General features: G+C 38.8%; 1 protein-coding gene across 2 annotated transcripts in view; it reads right to left on the bottom strand.

The window, feature by feature from the left end:
- The window catches only part of CDK6 (cyclin dependent kinase 6), a 236,182-nt gene that overhangs the window by 13,845 nt on the left and 200,883 nt on the right, over positions 1–21,454 (bottom strand). For both annotated transcript variants that reach the window (XM_058296973.2, XM_058296974.2), the window contains one exon: positions 6,648–6,698. In XM_058296973.2, coding sequence (XP_058152956.1) covers positions 6,648–6,698 — 51 coding nt within the window. The remainder of the gene's footprint in view (positions 1–6,647; positions 6,699–21,454) is intronic.

The following is a 21,454-nucleotide window of genomic DNA, read 5'->3' as shown; positions in this document are numbered from 1 at the left end:
CACACAAAGTGCTGATGCGTGCAAGGAGTGCCGTGCCATACAGGAGTGTCCCCCACGTAGAGGAGCCCCACGTGCAAGGAGTGTGCTCCATAAGGAGAGCTGCCTTATGTGGAAAAAGTGCAGCCTGTCCCCGAGTGGGGCCACACACATGGAGAACTGATGCAGCAGGATGATGCAACAAAAAGAGACACAGATTCCTGATGCCATTGACAAGAATACAAGCGGACACAGAAGAACACACAGCGAATGAACACAGAGAGCAGACAACTGGGGGGGGGGAAAGGGGAGAGAAATTAAAAAAAAAATAAATCTTAAAAAAAATGCTTAAGGTGATGAAAGAAAGTAAAAGAACAATAGGCTAGCAGGAAAACAATGAATGAACATTATGGAATCTAGAAAATTTAAAAAGGAATAAAATAGAACTACTGGAGTTGAAGACCATAATAAATGAAATGAAAAGTGCCCAGGAGGGTTTCAAGAGCAGAATGGAGTTGTCAGAAGAAAGAATCAATGAACTTGAAGACAAGACACTTGAAGTGTGTCAGACTGAGGACCAGAAAGAATAAAGAAATACTAAAAGCAGAAATAGCCTAAGGCAGCTATGGGACCCCATCAACATACTAATATATGCATATGGGAGACCCAGAAGGAGAAGAAATAGAGAAAGGGACAGAAGGAATTATCAAAGAAATAATGACAGAGAACTTACTAAACTCAGCAAAAAATGTGTATATGCATCTAAGAAGCTCAGAGAACACCAAACAGGATAAACATGAAAAAAAAAAAAACACCCCACAAAACCATTCCATCATATACTGATTATACTATAAAATGCAGAAGACATGGAGACTGAAGGTCCCAGGATGGGTTTCCGGTGCTGCCTAAAGAGAAGACAGGCACAGAAAAATGTACAGTGAATGGACAGAGAGAGCTGACAACAAGGGGAATGGAGGAGGGAAAAAAAAGACAAGGAGAGAGTTCTGAAAACTCTAAGAGAAAAGCAATGTGTTACACACAAGGGAATCCCAATAAGATTTACTACCCATTTCTCAGCAGAAACCATGGAGACAAAAAGGCAGCAGGATTAAATACTTAAAGTGTTGAAGGAAAACAACTGCCAGCCAACAATCTTATATCTGATGAGACCCTCTTTCAAAAATGAAGGACATTCTCAGATAAACAAAAGCTGAAAGGGAGTACATCACCACTAGATCTAAGCAATGCTGAAGGGAGTTTTTCAGACTGAAAGTGGACACTAGACAGTGGTTCAAAACAGCATAAAGAAATAAAAATCTGGGAAACGGACTTTGGCCCAGTGGTTAGGGCGTCCGTCTACCATATGGGAGGCCCGCGGTTCAAACCCCAGGCCTCCTTGACCCGTGTGGAGCTGGCCATGCGCAGTGCTGATGCGCGCAAGGAGTGCCGTGCCACGCAAGGGTGTCCCCCGCGTGGGGGAGCCCCATGCGCAAGGAGTGCGCCCGTGAGGAAAGCCGCCCAGCGTGAAAAGAAAGAGCAGCCTGCCCAGGAATGGCGCCGCCCACACTTCCCGTGCCACTGACGACAACAGAAGTGGACAAAGAAACAAGACGCAGCAAATAGACACCAAGAACAGACAACCAGGGGAGGGGGGGAAATTAAATAAATAAATAAATCTTAAAAAAAAAAAAAAAAAAAAAGAAATAAAAATCTGTGGTAAAGCAGCATCTTAGCAGGCCAATGCTTGTCCATACCACTAAGAGGAGACCAGTTCGTGACCCTGTTCTCATAAGCTGGCTTCCTGTCAAGACACCCAACCTTATCTCCATCTGCCCTGTGGTGCTTCCAATCATAATACCTGAACTGAGCTTTCCTCCTCATGGACAAATGAAAAACAGGAAATGGATATCCCTAACTCCCTGCAGCCAGTATTCAAATACTTGTCCAGTGCTTCTGCCCTCATTGTCAGCCAAACAGACAACAGACCTGATGTTTGCTCTCATGATGCTCTCCAAACTGCCCCCAAAATACCTGGCCTTGGCCACTACCTCAACTTTCAGGCAAAGCTGAGAGACCTGGGATGAACTCAAAACCCAGCCCTGGTCCAACTGGGACAGGACCCCAAACTCAGCATACAGGCACTGGGCAAGAGATCTGCCCAGATCCCCATCTAGATTTTCCAGAATTCCTGAAAGAAACCAGACTCAGTCCCTTCCAGATCCCCCAGCAGAGCACTCAAGAGACATGACAAAGAGGCCATCCATTCTCTAAAGTCTCCCCCCAGTATAACAGGACTTGAAACCAAAAGGGCATCTCAAATGATCATGAGGACACCCTCCCAGGTGTCAAGCCCTGACCTCCAGACACCATACAACAGATCTCTTCTGAACAGTGCACAGGCCTGCACCATGCCCTAACATCCACTGTTCAGCCAGGGTTCCAGTCAGTCCCTCAGGATTGTTTTCACAAGACTGGACACTGGATGGTGGAGCTCCAGATTGAGAACAGCTCCCACTTCCCATCCTTCTGGTCAAAGCCCTCACATTCTGGAGGAGTCTGAGGGATACTGTGTCCACACCCCAGTAAGTGTCCTCTATGAGGAAATTCTGGTCTTCGTCTCCTCTGAGGAGAATGCCTGGTAGGAATACTGGGCCTCCAGCCTCACTATACTGAGGAGAGGTCTGAGGAGAGGAAGATGCAGAGAGCAGCTGTGTGTGATGAATCAGAGCTTTCCCAGTTATGGCTTGTGTGCTGGACTGCATATCTACAATATATTTACTCATTTGTTCAATCATAGTAGGTATATAAATTAGATTCAGAATTGCTAACTCATACTGTGGAAAACATATTTACCATCTTGAGCACAGTGACTTTGTACAGTTCTCTTTTTTCTTTAGCCTCAGAATACCTCATCAAAATACTGTTTTCCAAAGTTATTTAGGTCAGTGCCTTTCTTCTTCATTTCTTTCATGTGATTATACTAATCATTTATAATTTGGTTAAAGCCATTTGTCATTGCTCATATTCCATCGTGGATTACCCTGACAACTTGTTTGAGTTTTCTAAAAGATTTGCATATAGTAAATTCAATCTTTGTAGTATATAAGTCTATGGATTTGACAAATGCAGAGTCACGTACCCATAGCCATAGTACCATACATGATGCTTCCATCAGCTCTAAATTTTTCTCATGTTGCCCCTTTGTAGTCAGTTCCTCCCTGTTTCACCAAGCCCTGGCAACCAAAGACATTATTTTCTATCCTTATAGTTCTGCTTTTTCTTTATTCATTCACCTGCTGAGGCCATGTGTGTTTTAAATCTTTGGTGATTTTGAATAAAGATGTTATAAATGTTAAAAAAAATCACAGTTCTGTGGATAGTAAAATGTTCTGGATATATGGCTATTCAAATACTGGACTAAACTATTTTAACTACAGTTAAAAAATGGTGCTGGCCCACATTAGGGTCTTCTCCATGGCTTGTGCTTGCTAGGATTTAAGGCCTGAAAGAGCTGTACTCATGAATATATTTCCAGGTTTCAGAAAAAATGTGGCAAATGTCTCAGGACTTCTGCAGGACTTTGTTCCCCCTTGTCTTACTTAACAGAGCCTAGGTACTAGACCTTACCTGGAAATAGCATCCAATCTGTTATAAGTACACCTGCCACTGGGCGTCTGGAAGACACCCTAATCTTGCCTCTTTTGGCCATTAGTGAGGCAGAAAAAGACAGACTCAGGGACATATAGGAACAAACAAATAGAAATGACAACTTGTTTAAGTTGAAAATTTAAGTAGTGAGACCTAGAATAAGAGTAAAAAGAAGAAAACAAATATACCACTAATAATTATTAAAACAAATGTGTGAGTATTGTGTTTAGAGAGAGTGGGACAGAGCACAGCAAAGAAAGAAGAATGCTTATTAAAGACCCTTTTACATTTCTTATGCATTTTTAGCCTTTTAGCCATTTTTGTATCAATGAACTTGCATATCATCATCAGTCACCTAACAATTGATTATAACAGCTCTTAGTAATAATTTAGAATACTTTAAATTGTGGCTATGACTATATCTACATTGAATTAAGCCTTGCAATATGGGCAACAGAATGTCAAAAGCTTTCAGAGAAATAGCATGTCTCTGTAAGTCTAAATTGTAAGTGAATAGCATATAATTATAAATATATTAAACTGTTACATATATTTAAATTTATGTATGTATTTGTTTTAAAATCTTTTACACCTACTTTGATTCCTACAACAAGGTCCTGAGATACGTAGGTCTGTTATTATTATTCCCGTTTTATAGATGGGGAAACTGAGTAAGTGGAAGGAAAGAATTGCCAAGGCCACACACAGCAAGTTCAACCACAGAGTTCAGAAAGAACCCAGTTCTCCTTATTCCAAACCCAACATTTAATTTCCACTTAACTATGATTCTGCTTCTGAAAATGCTCTAAAATGTTACAGGCTAAAAGCATTCAATTTCATTTTCAAAGTACTTGCTGTTTTTTTGAGAGTATAAACCTTCTTTTATATGGAAACATTTTTTTCTCTTTAAGATTATACGAATATGGCATCCCTTTAAAAAACAATTCAGTTTAATGTCCAGAATGAACTTTTAGGGTCCATATACAAGTGTGTGAAATTCTGATATGTCCACTAAAAATGCTTGCATCACTATTTGGACAGCTTAACATTAGCCTTAAAAGTTGACATTTATACTGGAGAGACTGAAAGCACACAAAACCTATTAATGGCAGTGAGGGCAGGGACAGAAATTATTTTTTAAGTACCTTAAAAGTGGCACTAGAGTGCAGCATTGTCCCTATTCTTTGGCAAGGTAATGCATTCAGAGGAAACAGAAGACAAGTTTAATGAAGCAATGCCAGAAACCAAGAAACAAAACCATGTTCTAAAGGCACAAAACGTATAGAACATCATGGCCTCTCTTCTGCTTGCAATCTAGGATCACCAAGCCTTTGCAAAAATTGGAACTGGTTTTCCTTTGGAAGCAAGACAAACTTGTTGCTCAAATGTAGCTTCTGGTCCACTTCACTGGCTTCATGTATGACAGGGCACTAAAAATGTTAATGAGATTGCAGATAAAAGTGCCAGAGCAGGAGAGAACTTAGGTGGCATCACTGAGGGACAGCAGGTGGTTGCCTTCAAGATCATCAAGTGGGTTTCAGTGAAGACTGGTTTTCCTTTTAGGAAAGGGCCACTGGTATGCCTGTGTTCACAGTTCCTTCTTCAAGATCACAGGCACATAAAGTATAGTCAATAGTCAGGTCATGGAGAAGAAGAGATGGGAGTTTATCATTGGATGATCTTGACAAACAGAACTTGACAAACAGAAGCAGAGGCGTAGCATAAAGGCTCTGTGTGGAATTCATCTGTCTTACAGGAGTGGTCATAGTAGTAGCAGCTGCCTTGGACCAGGGAAGCCCCTGGACAATAAAACTGGCAAATGTTTTTTCAGGCCTTAAAGCTACTGGGTTCTGAGTCAGCTGTGGCACTGGTATTAACAGAAGTTTACTAGAACTGCTTCCAGTTGCCAATACAACAAACTTAGTGTTTCCAGTTTCATTCCAACTACTTTAAGCACTCATGCTTGAGTAATAGTGTTAAAACAAAATTCTGTTTTTTGGGGACATTTATTTGCAGCCTTACAGAATGCAAACATCCTAAAAATTACTGGGATTCCTGTAAAGTGTGACAGAGCAATGATCAGGGCTATTTTTGGTCTAGCATTTCCACTTTCTTCCTACTCCACCCCAACTTTAATAGGTCTTGGCAAATGCATGAATCCAAAAAGGATGCCATACTGTATGCTTTGTGAGAAGAAAAACCCTGCTACATTCTAGAGACATGAATGCATACATGCCCTCACATGCACAAACATGTAGATATGAATGGAAATCTGCAATCATCAAGAAGCTATATAACAGACAATTGAACCAAAGAATTTAAGCACAAGAAAGGCTCTTAAAGAGAGTGAAGCCCAAAGCTTCATTTCTCAGATGAAGGAGTTAAGGAAAAAAAGGTTAAATAATCAATAATGAATTACAATAATAATAATAACTAATATTTTTAAAGCAATTACTATGTGCTAGGTACTGAATAAGCCTTTTATAGGGTGTTTTTAAATGACTTGCTCAGGGTTGCAAGGTTGTTTAGTCAAAGACCTAGGATGAGAACTTAGGAGTCTCATTTCATTATTTCAGTGCTCCAAAGAAAAACAGGATTGATAGCATATCATCCTTTGCCCCAGAAAACAAAACAAAACAACACAAAACCATCCCGAGTGACTAAGGACACTCAATGAGTATAGTCTACCTCTGAGGGCAAGTGTATCTGAAGTGACCACAAGCAGACAATACATCTGACAATACATCTATAGAACTGGAGCTCAGCCAAGCAATGAAAGAGGAGCAACAAAAAGATCTACACAAGCAACATACAAGCTTCTAGTTAGGCCACGAGCCTTGATGGGCTCTGCATGTATCAGTGCCTCTACCATGTCTCCACTCACCATGCAAATAGTAACACTCTCTGCAGCAGAAGCTTGGGTAAGGAAGACAAGAGATAAACATTACATGAACATCAGGGGAAAGTCACCGTAAATGTTTTAATGCTATAGATGCTGATGTAAAATTAGAGTTATTACTTACTCCAAGATTTTTCCTAGTTGATCAACATCCGAACTTCCACGAAAAAGTGGCCTAGAAGAATAAAGATACATTTAAACATGGAATTTTCTCAGGCTACAATCAATTATATTTGTCATTATCAAAAGGAAGCAAAATATTCTTTGTGGGTAGGAGGAAGTAGAGTCGAGACATTTTTTCTTTGGTAAATGAAGGTTCTTCCTGAATTCTGCTTCTGGTAAGGATTCTCATGAAGACCTGGGGGGTAGCTGACTCCCAGGTTTTACAACCATGGGTATCCCATTCACAATCATTCATCTACAGTCTACCACGACGGATATGTGGGATTCTTTGAAATTGGTCTTGGTCAGGTCCTTCTCAAGTTCTCAAAGCACCCCTTCTCTCACCACTCTGTTATCACTCGCCCTCCCTCCCTTCCACCCTCCTATGGGTCTTAAAGGTGAGAAGTGAAAATTTCAGAAAAGCCAGAAAATGGATCTTAACAGCTATCATTTATCAAATACTAACTTTGTAATTGACCTGGTGCCAAGTGCTCTCCAAACATGATCTCATTTAACCTGCACAAAAATTCCACAGGAAAGGTAGTATTATTATCCATATTTTCAGATGAGAAAACTGAAGAGTACCGAAGGACACATAGCGGAACGTAGAAATGAAATGCAAATGAAGCTTGCCTTGCCCCAAGTTCTGTATGCTTCATTATTATGTTGTAATACTTTGATTTAGGGCACAAATATAACCTGCAATCACTGAGAGTCTCTATAGCTAAGCCTCTGGTGTGACACTACACAGAGACTCACTCTGTGAAGAGCATTTAACAGAGGACCTGGTGTCTCACAAATTAGTGCCTGAGGGATTCTGTACTCAGACTGCTTTGTGTCTGCTCACTTTAACAAGGAACAAAGCAATTTACAGCATCAACTGATGCTCTTTATTTTCTCAGTAAACTGATGACCCTCCTAGATCGTTAATTTCTCCCCCCACCACCAATCTTTTATTGCTCTTTTGCCTACACCTTAATCAACACATTGTTTTTTATTCTTTACAAAGCATTATAACTTAGGTTTCATAGAAACAAATTGTCTTTCATTTTCATACTTTCCACATCTGTTTCCATAATATTACTTAAATTATGAAATTAAAAAACTAGGTATAACTGGCATAATGAGGTTTGGATATAAACACAATTGACCTCTCCTTGTTGAGCGTATATGTCAAATGGCTGGAGCAATGGTGTGTGGTCACTCAGTCCACTGTACGTCAGTAGGCTGCCAGAGTGTTAGGTAATCTGATGAGTTGGTTCATGGCTATGTAACATCCCACATCTCTCATCCTTTATAAAGAAGACTCATGCCCACAAAAGTATAGGCAAAATTACCTTTTGGTATAATGGAGCATTTAAAAATAAATATTGTAGGCCATGGGTAATGGGAAGCAAACAAAGCAGACTAACCTGAATGGAGGTTTTTCCTAGACAAAGGCATGAGATGCTCTCTGTCCCTGGGTGGGCAATAAGGCATCCCTCCCACCCCCAGTGGCAGCAGTGGCTCAAGTCCTTACTCATTTAGTTTTTAGCACCCTTTTCATTTCTGGCCCCTGGTGATATTATACTCCTAACTTTCTTGCAGCTCCACTATGCATTTAAAAAGACACTTGTTTTATTTTATTCTAACATTAACTAGCTGTTTGAGCAGAGGGCTTTCACAGACCATCTAGTCTACCATACTGTCAGAACCAGAAGTCTTATTTCTACCTCTAAACTGTACTTGGTGACAAAATGAAATGTGTTTGCCATTCTCAAGTAAGAAATGGTCCACAGTCCAACCTCCTTTAACTTATAAGGCATACACCAAGCAAGTGTGAACGTTCAGCAAAACCACCTGCTATGAGAAATACCAGGAACTCTGAGCTGGCAATTTGAGGTACAGGAATGACTTTCACCACCTTAGAAAGACCTGGTTTGTGACTCTGAGGTCTACTAACTTGGCTAACTGCACATAAATAACTTGTATAAAATGGATCTTTGGACAAAAATATAGATGTAGGACAATGAAAATGGGTCTTGTGAAGGGGAGGAACAGGCCTAACTGGAACCATTACTCTCAGATGATCAAGAGGTTGGTCATGAATGTGATCAAACTCTTAAAACAATTTATTCAATTTCTTACTGAAAATTCGGCACCATCTGTATGAGCTGGTTTTATGATTGAGGATGCAATGAACATCATGAGCATGGACAGGTGCAATGGGTGCAGAGGAAGGATGAAGTCTTTCATCATGATAAAATCTTGGGTGTACTTTGGTAGGTGGATGCTGAGATGTAAGACAACCACAGGGACCTTATATGATACAATCTTCCATTAAATAAGGCTCTATGGTAAAATAAATCTGGGCTTTACCAGGTCTGTGACCTATGTGCATCATGTACTGAGGAAATGCAAAGGACTGTATTTTCCTTTAGGTTATTTTGAATAATTATTCCCATCTCAAATTAGCTGAGTTAAATATCCTTAAATTCGTATAGTATATGGCATATTTTAAGTGGAAAATATGAACACAATTTTCGATAATTTTCTTTGGTAAGGAAGGGTTTAATTCTACTGCCTTGAACAATTTTATAATTGTAGGAATGATTCAGCTAAAAAACACACACAAACATGAGTTGGACTTGGCTGGGTCTTTTATTACCATGACATAGAGCTGAGCTGGAAGGGAGTAGTTGAAGAATAAAATGGGAGAGGATAAAAGAAACAGAAAGACTGGAAGACTGAGATTGAGGTAGAGATGGAGAAAAAATATGAGGAGGTTCAAGATAACTCTGAACTCTGTTTCTTCCCATTTCCTAAAAATCATCCTCTCCTCTAAATCCTATGATATACTTATAGAAGGCTGAAGATGGAATGGAGTTTTTTGTTTATCACGAGACAGGGGCTCATGATATGTAAAAGTCAGGCTTTTTTTTTTCTGGGTCAATGCAGGGAGAGGATCCACTAAGTATTATTGTGCTTTGGACATAACCCACTATGTTATGTTTGGACATAACCCACTATGACATATTTACTAATCCTTTTTAACTAATTATTTAAAGCTAAAATTATCAATGGAAATATTCTACCAAGGGTAGCAAATCTGAGGCCTGTTTTTATACTTTAAAAGTATTTCTTCCTTATATGTACAGTTTTTTTTTTTCTGGGGGGAGGGAAAGAGTTGAATAATATAATTGAAAGGTTATACCCACCAAGAACATCCCAAAATAGGATTGTCCAACTGCTTTCGTGTATTAGCATGTTTTAAAAAATCCTTTTATTATACAGGACATTACTTGAGATCAGTAGCTTTCAAATGTTTTTTTTTTATTACTGTATCAGAACCTTACAATTAATTACTCACTTTATATGTCTTTTCAGTTGTTTAGACAAAAGCTTGGGGAGTAAGGGTGCCCAAGCATTATCTGCTAAAGATCTTTGTTGGATTTAAATTTCATGGACCTCATTTCTAATTTCATACCCAAGTTTCTTTTCTCTTCACCTAGCTTATGATCCTCCGTTTTCCTCAGGAGATTTTCTCCATACACACTTCTTGGAACTATTATACTTTATCACATAAGCCCCTTTTTTGACTCTCATTCCTTTGAGCCTCTTCCTATTTTGAACTTGTACCTAAACTACAGAGGTGCCTCCTGGAAGGCCTTTGAACAAACTTATTTGACAAAATAATTTTTGGGGAAAATATCTGAAAACTGAATATTGCTATTTCTTTTATGGCTATTGGTTTATATGAAAGAGAAATTTAGGTGATTTTCAAGTCTTTCCTTTAAATATCCACCTTCACATTAAACTCTATAATAGTTTAATAAACTACTCATGCCGATAAAGAAATGAAAGAAATGCATTTCATTTATACATATAAGCATTTTTTTCCTAACTAGGAGATTATTGCAAAATACAATGGCAAAACTGCATTCAGTTCAAACTGTAGCAAGGTCAGTTTTCTTCTCATGTCACCTTACACATTGTCATGTCAAAACAAGTATGGTTCTTGGGATTTTTTAGCAAGGATTTTCCCCAATGCTCTCTGGATTTGTATAGACATTAAGCTTACATATTTTTCCCCTCATGTATTTCTTTTGGGTTAATAAGTCGGTTTTTCAGCATGTTTGTTGATTGGTGGAAAGGGCAGAGACTTTGGTGATAGATGGTCATAGGTGTGAATTCCTACTCAGTGATGTCTCCCAGGATGACCTTAGGAAGTCATAACCTTTCTGAACTTTAGTTGCCTCATCTATAAAATGGAGATAATGATACCTACCTCACAGATTCAACTTAAAGTGAGATTTTGAACCTTAAATCACTACTAGAATAGGCTTATGACTACTGCTACCACTAAGTGGTCACTACACACACTCACACATTTCTCTTATCCCTGGCCTACTATTATATACATATAGTAAAGTATTTCATCTGGTGAACAAGAAAGGAGGGGATCCTTTGTCATACATATTCCCTACTATACACCTGTTAGAACTCTTGCAACTTTATCAAGAAAAGTTTTCTAAAGAATGAAAGTCAAAATTTTCAATAAAGAGTAATTAATTTTGAATTGGCAAAATCGTTTTCTCTTCTCCATGTAGTTTAAGCACACACACCAAAAAAAAAAAAAAAACCAAACAAACAAAAAAAATAAAACCATGTACTTAATACCATATATCAAAGTCTGTTATCAGTAAAGTGGATTTTTCTTGTGTGGCATTTAGAAGTAGGGTATATTATCTAGCAAGTGAAAACTATATACTGATATGTCTGTTATAGGAAGGAAATGATTCATGCATAATGGAAGATTGAAGATTTTGTTTAGTTACAATACTTTCATTGTACTAAAATGATGAGGAAGTCCTGGGTCACCCTATATAACACCTCTCTCAGTAACCTGCATTTGACCTGTGGCTATGCTTTAGCTCGTTTCTTATTCGTAGAGGAGTTTTCCAGGTTCTTAAAATCACCTCTCAAAAAAATATTACCCAGGGGGAATGTCTACTATTTTATACCTACTTCCATGTTCTGTCCTAAAGTTGTTATCTGTTAAGTTAAAAAAAAATTTCCCCTTACAATTACCACCTACTCAAAAATCAATTAAGGGAAGCGGATTTGGCTCAACAGATAGAGCATCTGCCTACCACATGGGAGGTTTAGGGTTCAAACCCAGGGCCTCCTAAGCTGTGTGGTGAGCTGGCCCACATGCAGTGCTGATGTGTGCAAGGAGTGCTGTGCCATGCAGAGGTGTCCCCCGCACAGGGAAGCCATGCGCACAAGGAGTGTGCCCTATAAGGAGAGCTGCCCTGTGTGAAAAAGGCACAACCTGACCAGGAATGGTGCCACACACATGGAGAGCTGGCACAACAACATGAAGCAACAAAAAAGAGACGCAGTTTCCTGGTGGCACTGACAAGAATACAAGCAGACACAGAAGAACACACAGCGAATGGACACAGAGAGCAGACAACTGGGGGGGGAGGGAGAGGAGAGAAATTAAAGAAAAAAATCAATTAATATACTTAGTTAACAGATCACTCACTAAGTGCATAGGTCTGTACTGGGTATGTATGTACAACACAGAAAGAAGGAGAGAGAGAGTGAGAGAGAGAGCAAGTTCACTTCATTCAGTGTTTCTTCATCATCATTTTCTTCTCCTTATTCATCATCATCATCACTGCTTCTAATTACATGAGTCTATTCCTACATCTCATTTAATCTCCACTAGAATGTTAGGAAGTGGTCTGATTAATTTCCTTTTATAGATGAGAACTGAAGTAACTTGTCCAAGGAAATATACCTAAGTACGTGGCTACAGTGGTTTTTGAATTAATGCTCACTGACTTCAATGAGCATTAAAAAAGCAGTATTTTTGAAAGATTAATATAGCAAGCGTTTATTGAATGAATCAGAGGGGATGGAGACTGAGCCTGGGAGGGCGACTGGGAGGTCAGTGCATGAGTGAGTTGACAAGGGCCTAAACTAGGTGGGACAAGGAAATGGAAACACATGCAAAGACATTTATGGGAAGATGATCAGAAAGACTGGCCTTGACTTGGAAGGAGAAGTAAGATTTTGAGTTTATATTAGGAAAATTGGGCTGAATGAGATAGCTGGGGAGAGGGTAGCAAGATGGGGGGAAGGAGAGAAGTGTGGAAGCTAATTAATTTGGTTTTAAACATGTTAATTTATAATAAAAAGTAATGCATAAAACAATTCTTTGAGAATGCAAAATATGTACAAAAAAGGGAGTTAAGCCCTCCTAGCTGCATACCCAAGAATTCCTTGAAATATGTCAAACTCCAAGCTTGTACATGAATATTCATAGCAGTATTTACTCATAATAGCCCCAGTTTGGAAATCACCCAAATGTCCATCAACTGATGAATGGATAAACAAAATGGGGGATATCTGTACAATGGAATAATTATTCATGTATAAAAAGGAATGAAGTACTGATATAACATGGATGACCATTGAAATATTATGCTAAGTGAAGGAAGCCTGTCACCAAAACCTACATATTGTATACTCCCATTTACATAAAAAGTTCACAACAGGCAACTCTATAGAGACAGAAAGTAGATTAGTGGTTGCCTAGGACAGGGGGCAGGGGTGTGGGAAAAAATGGGGTGTGACTGCTGATGCCTGTGGGGTTTCTTTTTGGGGTGGCAAATATGTCCCAAAATCAATTGTGGTGATGGGTGCACAACTCTGTGGATATACTAAAATCAATTGGATTTCATAATTTAAATTGGTGAATTGTGTGTTACATTAATTATATCTCAATAAAGCTGTGTAAAAAAGTATTTAAGAAATTATATTTCCAAGCAAACAGTACATATTTAGAAGGACAGATGAAGATTGCTAACAAAACTGTTCTAGACTTAAATTTATGAAAGGCATAAGTATATGGTATTAAAGTATAGTGACAAACATTTTTATTTTATCACATATTCAATCGAGTACCCATCTGAAAGGATGCGTTCTGGAAGTTCTGAACAACGTATTATAATAATGTGATCTGAGTCTCCCCAAATATCCAATTTATCAGATTAGGATTAAATAATAAAAAAAATCAATGTTGGAAATACTACTTTATGCTTTATTCTGGATGGGTGAGTTGTTTCTGCGTTTTTCTATTTTTCTGTACTCATCATTTTATAAGCACTTATTTTAAAATCAGAAAAAACCCCCACTATTACCTGTCATATACTGCATGTATACAATCTGTTCACCTAACCTTTTTATTCCCTACTTATACTAACTTGTGTCTATTACGTGTTTACTTGTTTGTCTCTGCAGCCTAGCTAGAAGCTCTCTGACAACAGGGCTAATCCTTACTTTGTTCTTTATCCAGAGCACATAATTTACTGCCTGGTCTATCTGTAATTGACACTCAATACATATGTTTAATGTTTAATGTTCCTCCAAGGAAAAAGGCTTTCTCTCCCTTCTTTCCATCAACGTCAGTCCCTCCCACCTCAAAATTCACTTCCATGGTTCATCCCTAGAAAATTCAGGTGCGAGGAATATATATTTGCACAAATATGCATACACAGAGCCAAGACAGGTGATTTATACCTTGTATATATTTAAACTTTAAACAATCTATAGCACTAGACAATATATGCCTGCATAGAATGGGTATTTTAAAACCAGGGCTGATTGATACTTAGTCCCCTAGGTTTAACATGTTGCCAAAACTATAAAAGAAGCAAGAGGCTTGTAGGATCAGAAATTTGCCATAGGTGCTTACTTCCTTCAGGAATGCAGGATAAGGATGGGCTTATTAAGGGAAAGGAAAGAGAAGTGTTGAGAAAAAGTGTAACAAAGACAAAAAACAAAGGGTAAGGGATTAAAGAGGGTGTGGAGAGGGAAAGAGGCAAAGGAAGCAAACCATTCCAGAAAGGAAGAAAGGCTGGTGGGAAAGGGCACAGAAAGGAGGGGGAAAAAAGCAAAATTAATAACAGGGAAGGACTGTGTAATAAAGAAGAATGTGAGGTGAAGCTCTGTCTGAGACACAAAACAGTAGAAGTAAACCTCTACCAGGGAATGGAGGTGCCACTGACAAGAAAGATGAGAAGACAGTGTGTTAGCCTATCTGTTCTAGGAGGGGACCATGAGTCTGGTAATTTCCTTAAAAATAAATAGCTGAATTAATGTTTCCTTGTTCCAAGATGTGAATAATTTATTTCTCTAGAGGGCTCATATTTACTGGACTATGAGTAATTTCCTAGAGAGAGAGAGGGAAAAACCCAACCATTTTTCATTCAAAATTGAAAATTAAAATTAAACTAGAGCTCAGCAAATCACCTGTGATTTTGGGACCATTACAAATTAATATGTTTACTTAGTTAATTTTATAGATAGTAGATGACTAAAGAAGTCTAACTGGTCATTAAGATAAAAAAAGTCATGCCTAATCACTACAATTATCCAATGAGTATCTAGTATTTGCCAGATAATTCCTCTTAAATACTTATTTAACTAAAGAATTGCATTTCTGTTATCCCAGTGGTATCTTATCCTTTCTCATGTTACTGAATACAATATACTTCCATGCCTTTAAAATTAAAAAGCTTGCTTGGCATGTTCTTGATTTGTCTCAGTCTGTGCCTGGAATCCAAAAGTATTCATTTTCTCTACTTCCTGATAATTCTTGCTACTCCCTATCTCTTCCGCTCCAATCATACTTCTCAAGGGGCGTTATAAAAGCGGGGAAAGGAATTATCATGTATTAAGCTCTTCCTAAGGGCTGGATTCCTAACTATATTATTGCATTTCAGTTTTCACTCTAACCCTAAAGTCAGGTGACTAGCAAGGACTGAAAGACTTTGCATTTGAAAGAAAGTTTTAGAACCAGGAAAAGAAATGAGTCAAATCTAAGAAGCTGTATCTTTAAAGGCTGAAAGCTTTAGTACGATTAATATTAATTATTATGAAACCTATTACTAAGAAACTTAGCAAAGTCAAAGGTCTGGAACACCAAAGGAGTCACCCTTCTCACCGTGGACAATAAACTTCTTTAATAGTCTGACATTCCAGGCCAACATTCAGGGGAATACTGTCTTCTGTGTCTTCACAGAAGCACCAGGCTAGATGAGTCTCCTCCCTTGTGGAAAGCCTAGCTGTAATACTCACTATATTTTAAGGTGGTTTGGCAAGGTGGTGGTGGTGTGTGGTGAGCCAGAATAGATTATCACAGATTACCACGGACACCTGGCAAAATCAGTGCTGTTAATTAAGTACTCAGGCTTCGATAATGACCTTCACTCTGCAGAAGAACTGAGACCCTCATCATACCCTGTAATAAAATCACTCTGTCTCACAACTCCTGGTCTTGTTTCATGCTATCTTCATAAAGAAAGAACATAAAGAAAGGTTCTAAAAGTTCCTCTGAGTAAGAACCTTAGCACTCTATTCCTCAATACCTGGCCATTTGGGTAGTGTGCAAACAGTTTGCCTGGGAAGGTCCTGGATTTAGCATCTGCCCCGGACAAAGTGGGATGGTTAGTTATCCTGCCCAGGAGACCCAGAACAGGACATTTAAAACAAGGAGAGAGTAAGAATTCTTTATTTCCGAGGGTTGCTTAAAACACAAAGAATCAAGGTGGCCCAAACGGAGAGGCCTCATTCCCATTTCTTCTAACAACTTGCTGCTACTATTTAATAAGGGACTAAGACCCAAGGCAGCACCTCCTCACACCGTAAGTCTAGATGTTCTTACTCTATCGGTAAAGCTCTTCTAAAACTATATCCTTCTTGCCTCTTTTGCAGGGTAAGAGCATTGCCTATGGCTTAACATATATGGTTAAAGCGTTCTGAGGAAGTGTGCAATTTAAAGAGGCCTACAATGTAAACTATAATCCATGCTTAGTGGCAATGCTCCAAGATGTATTCATCAATTGCAATGAATGTACCACACTGATGAAAGAGGTTGCTAATGTGGGAAAACATGGGAGATGAGGGGAGTGGGCATATGGGAGTCCCCTAGATAGTTTCTTTAACATTTATGTAATCCAAGTATCTTTCAAAAAAAAAAAAAAAAAAAGTGGAAAAAAATAAAGTGAAAATGAAGAAATATGAAAAAAAAAAGAGGCAGTCACCAATAAAGGATTTTAGAGGTGGTGCTACCTACACATCTAAGATGACAAACAATTCATCTTGTTGTCCAATGGGATTGACAGGGTGAATGCCAGGCTAAGAAGGATTCTGAAGCACTATCCTAGGTACATGAAGATGTGAAATTAACCAGCAATGGATATCACTGAAAACAAACTAGCCAAGTCAAGGTGATCCAAGTAAATCAAGTTTTTTCTTCCTGAGAGTTCGACATCCAAGCAATACACAAGGAATAAAATCCAGAAAATTTCTAATAGAGACATACTCCAATAGTAAATATTATATAATATGTAACAAAATTGTGGCTTTCAAAGCCACTTTATTACTATTGTGTATGTATCTTTAGGAGGTACCAGTGATTGAACCTGGGACCTGGTACATGGGAAGCAGATGCTCAACTACTAAACTACACCTGCTTCTCTCAAAGCCATTTAAAAAAAGATTTATTTATTTGAGCACATGCCCCCCCCCCCCGCCCCCTTGGGCTTGTTTTGCTGTCTGTTCTTTGTGTCTGTTAGTTGTGTGTTTTTTGTGTCTGCTTGTTTCCCTTGGTTGCATCAGCTCTCTGTGGCGCGGGCGTGGCCGTCAACTCTTTGCAGAGTGGGTGTGGGCCAGCTTGTCCATATGGTAGACAGGAGCCCAACTGATTGAGCCACAGCTGCTTCCTTCAAAGCCACTTTTTATTTTGAGTGACACCCATTTCTGAATCCCTTGGTCTTGTCCTTGACACAACATTTTTGCGAAAGGGAGTTTTGTGGGCTTTGTTGTGGATGTGTTTTTAAGTAAATAATTATATGATCACCAATCTTTATGCTCCTATGCATATGCTTTCTCTTGAAAACATTGTGTAATGCTCATACCAATCAGCTGTTATCAAAATGACATCTTTCCAAGTTTGAAGGTCTTAATATTAATTTTTGGGGAAAATGGAAAACTTTTTGAAATGGAAGTGTCTCTCTGTCTGAAGTATTTTTAAAAATAAACTCTGCTCAGAAAGGAATACAAAGTATCACTCACAGAGCAATACAAATAATCCAAAAATGCCCTCAAATTAGATTTAATCATTGTTAAAAATACTGCAGTGCAAGACTGATTTTTTCATTTTTTCCTTAAAAAAAATCTGCTCAGCTTACAATGTGCTGGCCCTTGAACGTCAGTGATGTTGTCTACGTATGTCTGGTATATTGAGAGATTAGTGTAGAGCTCAATCTATTTATTATTTGGTTAGTATGAAAATTTTTGACCAAAGAGTCGGCATAATTTTTAAAAAGGTTTGTTTATATTTTTAATGATGGTGGGTACTTAAAAAATAACAAATTATTTTCTTGATTATAAAATGCATTGTAGGGAGGCAGACTTGGCCCAGTGGATAGGGTGTCTGTCTACCACATGGGAGGTCCGCGGTTCAAACCCCGGGCCTCCTTGACCCGTGTGGAGCTGGCCCATGCGCAGTGCTGATGCGCGCAAGGAGTGCCCTGCCACGCAGGGGTGTCCCCCAGGTTAGGGGAGCCCCACGTGCAAGGAGTGCGCCCTGTAAGGAGAGCCACCCAGCGTGAAAGAAAGTGCAGCCTGCCCCGGAATGGTGCTGCCCACATGGAAAGCTGATATAACAAGATGACACAACAAAAAGAAACACAGATTCCCGTGCCGCTGACAGCAACAGAAGCGGACAAAAACAAGAACACGCATTGCAGCAAATGGACACAGAGATCAGATAACTGGGGGGGGGGGGGGAAATAAAATAAATAAATCTTAAAAAAAAAAAATGCATTGTAGTAAAACTAGAAAAACAGAAAACAGCAAATAGAAGAAAAATCATGTGGCATCATTTTCATTTTCTCTTTTTATGTACAAATGGATGAGCTAGTATCTCTAAGGATCTCTTCTCTCTCAAACAAGCTAAGATGGTACCACAACCCAGAGCAGGATGTAAATCCTGGCTGAGTTCTTGGTTTGAAAAAGTAGAAAGAGACAGAAAGTAGTTAGCAGTCATAACAAAGCTGTGACTGAATACAATGCAGCGTCTCTGAAGAAAGGACACATTAAAAGATTATTTGTACACATTTTCAACTACTCTTTTGGAGTTTATATCTAATGACGGGGAACAGTGGTAACCTTTGTCTTCTTTTAAATGAATAGTAAAGACAACTGGTATTCTGATTGAATATTCCCACCTAGTAAATTTTGGGTGGAAACCAATAATGTGTGATAACAACAATTTAGTACAGGAAACACCAAGACCACAACATTCCTTAGAAATTTCAGACTATCTGGGTAAAACAGACCCATTTGAATGGGATTTTTAAAAGTGATATGTGAAGAATGCAATTTTGTGATGGATGCAAATTCAGTTATGTATAAAATGCAATTAAATGATTCAGGCTCTTGTGCTGTTAGTTTCCAGAGACCTTATTTCTGCCTGGGTCAAACAAAGGAAAGTTGGTGTTTGACAACTGTGGATGACTCAATAGAGGAGGTTCTGACCACATGGATGTGCTTGTTGAAATAAAGCTGCTTAACAAAGACAGCCTTTTTGTCTCTCTGTAAGCCACTGAGGGTTTTGTTTTAGGAAATGGAAGTGTCATTGTGGACAAACTGTCCCGAACTATTTATAGCATAATGTGTAGTTTCCTTAACTGCCCCCAAAGAATATGTGAATGGAAATTAAGATCTGAATTTCTTTCACTTGTGTCATTTGAAATAGTCTGTTTACAAAGCCCACTCAGCAATGACACATAATGTACTATGAAAGTGGTGTAGGCACACCAGTTCCCAATTAAGGAATTATACTTTTGTCATAATCATTACAAACATTTTATCCAATATTACCATATACTTTTTAACTTTTGTCTACAATATTTGAATTTTTTTCATTTGATGAACAAAAGTTTTCAATTTTTATAAAGTCAAATATAAAGATTTCTCTTTGTGAATTTCCCCCCCCACTTTTTTAATTTTTAAAAGATACTTCAACTACATAAATGTTACAGAGAATATATAGGGGATTCCCATATGCCCTGCTCCCCACACCTCCCACATTTTCCTACTTAGCAACATCTTTCATCAGTGCAGGACATTCATTGCAATTGAAAAACACATTTTGGAGAATTGCCACTAAGCATGGATTATAGTTTACATTGTAGTTACACTCTCTCCCATTCAACTCTGTAGGTTATGGCCGGATATATAATGGCCTGTATCTGTTGTAATGTCATTCGGATGTTTTCCAAGTCCTGAAAAATGCCTCCTATTACACTGGTTTTTCCATCTCCCTAACTGCAGAACATCCATGGGTCACTGCCTCCACAACAGTGGTATTTCTTCTATTGCTAGAATCACAGTAAGCCTATAGCAGAATACTAGTAAGTTTATTTTAGTCCATAGTTTGTTTCCCATTCCTGAGGACTCTGGGATGGTGATGCCCATTCCACCATTATTCGGGGGGGGGGGGGGCTTCGATCCCCTGCATTCGATAGATGGGACTCTCTTGCTTGCAATTGTAGGCACTCTCGATTCCTTGGTATGTTGTTCACCATCTCCTTCCTGCTGGTTGTCCTGGGTGAGTTCATTGAACTGGAGAGTAGGTGCTACAATTCTGTTCAGATTCAGGGCTCAGCTGGCACAATGACAGCCCAAAGATTTAAGTCTCTTGGATGTACACCTTCCAGCTCTTTGTGACTTTTTAATGCTTTCAAAGTATTCCTTTTCTAGGGTCCTAAATATTTGTTATAGTTTCTTTATCATTTTATGGTTTCAATTTTTAAATATTTAACTCTTTTAAGTCAACTGTCATTTGTTCTTTGGTAAGGAATGGTGAAAATCTCATCAGTTACCTTTTTTTTCTATGAAGGTGATACTTACCCTATCTAATTTGTTGAACAAGCCATGGTATTCTCCTGGATGTGTGATTTATAATAAATTACACTCCCTTCTAAATTGGGGTCTTTGCCTGGACTCTATTCTGTTCTACTAATGTCTGTCTCTTCTTCTGATGGTCTCACCCTGTTTTTTTTCCATTAGTTTGGCTGCACAATGCATTTTAGTGGTTGGTGGTGGATGCTTTCCTTCATAACTTTTCTTTTTCTTTTTTTATCTTTATTTATTTTTTTAATATTACATTCAAAAATGAATAATCAAATATTCTCTACCTCTATGAAACCCTTTTATGCCTCCCAATCACGTTTTATAGTTTTCTTGATTAGGTCCTATGCATTTTTTTAAAAAAGATTTATTTTTTATTTATTTCTCTCCCCTCCCCCCCAGTTGTCTGCTCTGTGTGTCCATTTGCTGTGTGTTCTTCTGTGACCACTTCTTATCAGTGGCACCGGGAATCTGTGTTTCTTTTTGTTGCATCATCTTGTTGTTGTGTCTGCTCTCCGTGTGTGTGGCGCCATTCTTGGGCAGGCTGCACTTTCATTGGTGCTGGGAGGCTTTCCTTCTGGGGTGCACTCCTTGTGAGTGGGGCTCCCCTATGTGGGGGACACCCCTGCATGAAACGGCACTTCTTGCGCCCATCAGCACTGTGTGTGGGTCAGCTCTACACGGGTCAAGGAGGTCCAGGGTTTGAACTGCGGACCTCCCATGTGGTAGGCGGATGCCCTATCCATTGGGCGCTTCCCTGCATTTGTTTATAGCAGTCTATATTTTTGTTTTTAT

The sequence above is a fragment of the Dasypus novemcinctus genome, chromosome 5 (genome assembly GCF_030445035.2).
Source record: "Dasypus novemcinctus isolate mDasNov1 chromosome 5, mDasNov1.1.hap2, whole genome shotgun sequence".
NCBI lineage: Eukaryota > Metazoa > Chordata > Mammalia > Cingulata > Dasypodidae > Dasypus > Dasypus novemcinctus.
The sequence above is the reverse complement of the archived record's forward strand: the minus strand, read 5'-3'. Positions and strand labels throughout refer to the sequence as shown.